The sequence below is a fragment of the Gymnoscopelus braueri genome, assembly GCF_963280865.1.
Source record: "Gymnoscopelus braueri genome assembly, chromosome: 23".
Taxonomy (NCBI): Eukaryota; Metazoa; Chordata; class Actinopteri; order Myctophiformes; family Myctophidae; genus Gymnoscopelus; species Gymnoscopelus braueri.
In genome coordinates this window covers 857,213-864,712 of record NC_137625.1, presented here as the reverse complement: position 1 = coordinate 864,712, position 7,500 = coordinate 857,213, and the positions used below count along the sequence as shown (strand labels likewise).

General features: G+C 40.5%; 1 protein-coding gene across 1 annotated transcript in view; it reads left to right on the top strand.

The window, feature by feature from the left end:
* dgki (diacylglycerol kinase, iota) overlaps positions 1–7,500 on the top strand; it is a 98,195-nt gene that overhangs the window by 80,723 nt on the left and 9,972 nt on the right. Inside the window, exons 22-23 of the mRNA XM_080420697.1 lie at positions 1,365–1,465; positions 2,233–2,312. Of these exons, the coding sequence (XP_080276823.1) occupies positions 1,365–1,465; positions 2,233–2,312 (181 nt within the window). The remainder of the gene's footprint in view (positions 1–1,364; positions 1,466–2,232; positions 2,313–7,500) is intronic.

Below are 7,500 nucleotides of genomic sequence, written 5' to 3'. Positions count from 1 at the left end.
GAATCAGCGACTTTAATTTATTTGTCAGGAGATGGTAGAGATTGCATAGCTTTCAGGCTTCTGGACCAAATGCTAGATTGGCTGCTCGATTTGAATATTGTAGCAGTGCAGCCCGTGTGGGAGGAGTGTTTTCCATTGAGAGACTATTCAAACCTTTTTTGGCACCCCTTAGGATGCATTCAGATCACCCAAGGGACATTTGTACCAAATTTCATGCTTTTATGATATTATTTTTTATGAGTGTCTTTTGCATCATCTGTCAAGACTGTACACAGCCATTTTCAATTTAGTCAATAACTCACTTCCTGTTTCAGATAATTTCAGGCACCCCTTCTAGGATGTCTTAGGATGACCCAAGGGACATGTATGCCATTATGAGATTCTTTAGTTGTCTTTTGAGTCAATCGACAACACTGTAGGCGGTCATTTTCAATTTTGTCAATGACTCACTTCCTGTTTAAGATTTTTTTGGGCACCCCTTCTGGGATGTCTTGGGATGACCCAAGGGACATGTATGCCAAATTGTATGCTTTTATGAGATTCTTTAGTTGTCTTTTGAGTCAATAGATAACACTGTAGGCGGCCATTTTCAATTTTGTCAATAACTCAGTTCCTGCTTAAGATTTCTTTGGGCACCCCTTCTAGGATGTCTTAGGATGACCAAAAAGACATGTGTGCCAAATTGTATGCTTTTATGAGATTCTTTAGTTGTCTTTTGAGTCAATCGACAACACTAGGCGGCCATTTTCAATTTAGTCAATAACTCACTTCCTGTTTCAGATTCCTTTGGGCACCCCTTCTAGGATGTCTTAGGATGACCCAAGGGACATATATGCCAAATTTTATGCTTTTTGGAGATTCTTTTGGTGTCTTTTGAGTCAACGGTCAACAGTTTAGGTGGCCATTTTGAATTTTGTCCATAAGTCACTTCCTGTTTAAGATTTTTTTGGGCACCCCTTCTAGGATGTTTTAGGATGACCCAAGGGACATCTGTATCAAATTTCATGCTTTTATCCGCCGCGTAACGATTTGGCCATTTTTTGTGCTTAGTACCCCTGGTAATGTCCCTGAGTAGCTGAGCTGAGCTTTTATCTAGAGATAAGCAATATGTGTCTGTGATCCACCTACTGACACCAAACGTTTGCTTTTTAATCCACTATGAGCACAGAGCACTTAATGAGCATTTAAAATAAATAAATGTTATCTTAAGTCTTTCTAAGGAGTTTTCCTTAAGTTTGTGTGTGTGTGTGTGTGTGTGTGTGTGTGTGTGTGTGTGTGTGTGTGTGTGTGTGTGTGTGTGTGTGTGTGTGTGTGTGTGTGTGTGTGTGTGTGTGTGTGTGTGTGTGTGTGTGTGTGTGTGTCAGCTCCCATGCCGTTCCAGACAGGCTGCGTCTCAGAGTGAACAGGATCAGTCTTCAGGAATACGACAGACTGCAGTATGACAAGGAACGACTACGAGATAACTGTGAGTATGAGAGAGAGAGAGAGAGATAACTGTGAGTATGAGAGAGAGAGAGAGAGAGAGAGAACTGTAAGGGCACGTACACACTGTAGGATATTTGGTCCGATTATGCTGTCGGGGACCTTTTTTGGGGCTCGCCGACAAAACCCCCGATCTGGGATGCGGCCACGATAATTGCGCTCTGCGATGGCTTCCCGACCATTTTCAAATATCTAGCAGGTTAGATATTCGGCTCTGTCGCCGACAGGACATCAGACAATATCCTACAGTATGACATGGGCTGAGACCACCCTGCGAGGAGATGCACGCTACAGCCAATGAGAGCACATTACAGCCACCGTGGCTATGGAAGGTCGCTGGCTGACCACAACAAACAGATCCCCTGCATAGTTGATATATAGGGTGAAAACCACAACGATATATGACAGCCGACCACTTTAAAAGTCTTACAGTGTGTACCTGCCCTAAGTATGACAGAGAGACAGAGAGAGAACTGTAAGTAAGACAGAGAGAGAGAGAGAGAGAGATAACTGTCAGTAAGAGATGCACTGTAATTTACTGCAGTTATTTCTGTCTTTTTTTGTTCACACTGTACTCTGTGTGTGTGTGTGTGTGTGTGTGTGTGTGTGTGTGTGTGTGTGTGTGTGTGTGTGTGTGTGTGTGTGTGTGTGTGTGTGTGTGTGTGTGTGTGTGTGTGTGTGTGTGTGTGTGTGTGCGCGCGTCTGTGCGTGTGTGTGTGTGTCTGTGCGTGTGTGTGTGTGTGTGCACAGCCATCCCTGTGGGCATCGTGGTGGTCAGAGGAGATTGTGACTTGGAGACGTGCAGACTTTACATCGACCGACTGCAGGAGGTACACACACCCTTCATCATCACCATCATCATCATCACGTTATCCTATATAGGGCATAGCAGTGGCGGCCATTTTCTGGTTCCACTTCAAAATAGTCAATGCATTTTTCTCATATCAATTATTTTAAGCCTAGAATCAAACCATCCAGAGTCCTGGTGAATCATGACCATAAAACGTTTGATTCTGTGAAAAAACACGGCAAAACAAAGGGTATTTATTAAATATAGTATATCATATAATTAAATATAAAATAAAAACAAATATCAGAAAAAAAAATTTAATGGTCATGATTCACCAGGACTCTGGATGGTTTGATTCTTGGCTTAAATTAATTGATATAAATATTGTTGTAAATGTCAATGGGAAAAATGCATTGACTATTTTGAAGTGGAGCCAGAAAATGGCCGCCACTGCTCTGCCCTACACTGTATAGTAGAGATGCGCGGATCGCGGTTTTAGCCGCGGTTGCCGCAGTTAACCGCAGTTTGGGTGGATTTGGGTCAATCAAATATAATTATTAATTCATATTGGATAAACCGCGGGTGAAATAATGCGGGAATTAAATTAATGATATCAATCTATAGGCCTATAATAGCTTTTAAAAAGCACTAAATTTCACCGTGTGTGCGTTTGTAGTATTTTAATATTACGTCATTTTACACCAGGCAAAAAATAGCCGCTCACGACATGTTGCTTTACAGGCAGCCAGTGTTGCCAGGTTGCGAGAGAAATAAGTAGCCAGGTCTATGAAAACAAGCCCAAAACAAGTGCCAAACAAGCCCAAAAGTCGCAACACAGAGCATTGTTTTTGCTCTGTGTTTTGTTTTCACTTTTTCTTTCTTTTTCTGTAAAGCACTTTGAGCTGCATTTATGTCATGAAAGGTGCTATATAAATAAAGTTTATTATTTTAAAAGTCGCTTATAAAAAGCTTATAAAAAGCCGACATGGCAACAAAGTGGTTGAAAGCGAAAGTAACTTAATGAAGACGTGCGCTTGTTGTTACCATCGTTGTGGATTGTATACAGTCACTGCATCGCGACAGTGGTGAGTAACACTGTTTATAAGAAAACTAACGTCAGGAAAATAACAATTATTTGGTGCGGTTGGTGCGGATCTATAAATAGGATGATATAAGTACCGCGGGTGGATGGCGGATGGATAATGAACTTGTTAACGCGGATTTGGGTGACAAAAAAAGCCATCCGCGCATCTCTACTGTATAGGATCATCATTATATTATTTATTTTTATTTTTAGAAAATATATAAATATTTTTTCGGAAATCTCTATGGGCTGAATGATAGAGCTTTCTTTTTTTTTAATTTTTTTTTTTAATCTGTTTATTGTAGTTTTTTTCCTCTCACACAGGCAATTTTCAGAAATTGAAATCAGAATTTGCACAGATAAAAGAAAAAATACAAAACGCATAAAGAAAATAAATACAAAACAACATGAAACGAAACAAAAGCATACATAACAGAACAATCACGTAGACAAACTAACTAAATTAAACGACATACAAACAACAAGAGGCTGATGAAGGTACACACCCAGAGGGCAAAACGAGCAACATCACAATCTAAATAATAAAAGGCATCAACAGGTACTACCCAGGGGGGCAACACAACATTGTATTCATTCAGTTCGACTCGTCAAGCAGCCCAAGTATAGGTACCCATATCTTCTCATATAGGGGTTCCCTATTAGAAAGGGTGAACCTTATCCTCTCCAGATGCAACACTCCTCCCAGCTCCTTCAGCCACATATTGAATGTCGGGGGTTTCTCTGATTTCCAGGCCTGGAGAATTAACTTCCTGGCTAGCAGGGTGGATAGTGTGATGGCCTGGATTTCATATTTATTGTGAGCCATTCCTGGTTCCACAATTCCAAAAAGAGCGGTCAATGGGGCCGGGGGAAATTCTCTTTTATATGCTTTGGAGAGAAAATCAAACAGCTGATTCCAGAAGTTTTGCAATTTATGACATGTAATGAATTGGTGAGACAGAGTTCCCTGCTCAATAGAGCACTTCCCACACATGGGAGAAGAGTTGGGAAAGATCTTATTCAATTTAGTTGGGGAGAAATGTAGCCTGTGAACAATTTTAAATTGTATTAAAGAGTGTCTGACATTAATTGAGCTGCGGTGTACATTATTGATACAATCTTCCCACATGTCATCTGAAATTTCCATGCCCAACTCACTTTGCCACTTGTCCCTGTAGGGATGTGAAGAGGGGCTAATCAGGGTCTGCAATATGCCATAGAATTGAGAGACCGCACCTTTACTGAAAGGCTCTATTCTCATTATTTCTTCTAGAACGGGATGATGGGGTTTTTGCTCATATTGTGGGAAATGTGATTTGATAAAGTGTCTCAGCTGAAGAAAGCGGAAAAAGTGTGATGCCGGGAGCTGAAAGGATTGCTGCAGTTGCTGGAAAGATGCAAGATGATCATCAATATATACATTTCTCAAAGAACCTATACCTTTCTCTCTCCATGCTAAAAAAACAGGATCGGCCATTCCTGGTTTAAAGGCATGATTGGAACATATGGGGGTATATAGATACATTTTAGGGGCCTTCGTCATCGTTAATACCTGGGACCAAACTTTCAGAGAATTTTGAATTATAGGGTTGTGCCCGTAACTGATTCCCTTAATCTTAGTAGGGCTATTAAGTAGTGCTGGTAAACTCGACCCTACACATGATAAATGCTCAATTTGCAACCAGGAAGGCATATTCTCCAAGCTATAACCCGGATAACACTCATACCAGAAAGAAAGCCAGTTCAGATGCGCCGCCATATAATACAACCTGAATTGAGGAAGCCCAAATCCCCCCTCGCTCCTACTCTTACAGATATGTGGCCTAGCTATTCTGGGTGTTTTTCCGAACCAGATAAAGGAGGAGATAACAGAGTCCAATTTTTTAAAGTAATATTGAGGGATACTTATTGGAAGTGACTGAAAGATGTAAAGGAATCTGGGTAGAGTTACCATTTTTATGGCATTTATGCGACCGGCCATTGAAATAGGCAAAGTATTCCAGAACTCTATGTTTTTCACTAATTGTTTCATCTTTTCCTCCCAGTTTAGTTTCAGTAGCTGATTCAATTTACTTGTGACTATTATGCCCAGACTCGTGAATTTATCTAATACAATCCTAAACGGGGTGGACTCCAGAAAAGTTCGGTCCGTAACCTGCGACAAAGGCATCAGTTCACTTTTCGTCCAATTTATCCTATACCCAGAAAATGAACCAAATGTATTTATAAGATCTAGCAAGGGAGGGATGGAAGACCTTGGTTTCGAAATGAACAACACCACATCATCAGCGTATGCCGATATCTTATGCGATGTACCTGATTGTAATATCGGATGTATCTCTGGACAAGTTCGTATTCTTGACGCTAGCGGTTCAAGCGCTAGAGCGAAAATATAAGCCGAGATCGGATCCCCCTGACGCGTGCCTCTAAATAGTCTAAATGGCTCCGATACATTCTGGTTGGTAATAATTGAGGCAGATGGTTTTTTGTAAATAATTTTTATCCAATTAATAAAATTTTGTCCAAATCCAAATTTTGTCAAAACAGACATCATGTAGGGGTGTTCTATCTGATCAAAGGCTTTTTCAGCATCGAGGGAGATCACAACCGCGTCTTCTGTGCTACGGGCCGGATTATATATAACATTAAACAACCTCCTCATGTTGAACTGAATGTGGCGATTGGGCATAAAACCGGTCTGGTCAGAATGAATGATACTCGTTATGTGTTCCTTGAGGCGAGAGGAGAGTATCTTAGTCAAAATTTTGGTTTCTAGTGGGAGAAGAGAAATGGGCCTATATGAGGAAGCCAAAGTGGAGTCCCGTCCTTTTTTTAACAAGAGAGAAACCCTGCCATGATATAGAGCTTTCGGTAAAGAGCCCATCTCTTTGGAGTTATTCAGCATACGAAGTATAAGAGGAGCCAACAGAGTAGAATAAGCTTTATAAAATTCAGCCCCGAAACCGTCAGGTCCAGGGGCCTTGTTATTTGGTGACTGCTGAATAGCGAGCTTCACTTCTTCCAGTGTAATATCTGCATCCAATATTGATACTGCCTCAGCATCCAGAGTAGGTAAATCACATTCTTCTAAGAAACTATCAATTGAGGCCTGGCTAGATGTGCTTTTAGAACTATATAGATCTCGGTAAAACTCCTCAAAACATTTATTAATTTCCTTTGGTACAGTAACTAGGTCACCATTTTTTTTTTTTACAGAGAGAATGGCTTGAGAGGCTTGCGACTGCCTCAACAGTCTAGCGAGTAATTTGTGTGGTTTATCACCTATTTCAAAAATCTTCTGTCTGTAGTTTAATAGTTGGGAGCAGACCTGTTTTGTAATAATTGAATTATATTCATACCTTAGTTTTATAATTTTACCCAATAGTTCCGGGGATGGAGTGTTTAGATAATCCTTGTCTAATTGAGTTATAGTAGCCTCTATATTTCTGAGGGACTGATCTAGTGACCTCCGCTTGGCAGATGAAAAAGCGATTATATGCCCCCTCATGACTGCCTGCAAAGCTTCCCACAACACTGTATCATCAACCTCGCCATTGTCGTTTGTGGTTAAGAAGAAGGAGATATGACCCTCCATTTCTTTAAGAAATGATTCATCTTTCAAAAGCAGAGGGTCAAATCGCCATGCCCTCTTATTTCTGTTGTCTAAATCACGAAATTGCAAATCCAATGTTACTGGGCTATGATCAGAGATTAATATTGGATGATAAGTGCTATCAATCACCGCAGGTATAAGCTTAGAATCCAGGAAAAAGTAGTCAATGCGACTTGAGGATTTGTGTACTGGACTGAAAAAAGAATACTCTCTCCCTGCAGGATTAACCAATCTCCAAATATCCACAACATTTGAGTTTTTTAACAAAGTATTCAAAAGACATCCGGCCTTTGACTGTTGCAAGGACAGAGGCGAGCTTTTGTCCAGCGCAGCATTCATAACACAGTTGGCGTCGCCAGCAATCAGAACATTAGTATGATGTATATCGGGAATTAAATTAAACAATTTTCTAAAAAAATCCGGGCAATCAAAGTTCGGGCCATAAATATTCACTAGGGTCACAGGCAGAGACACCAGATGACCAGTAATAATTAAATATCTACCATCCGGATCAGTTATTGTAGCAGTTTG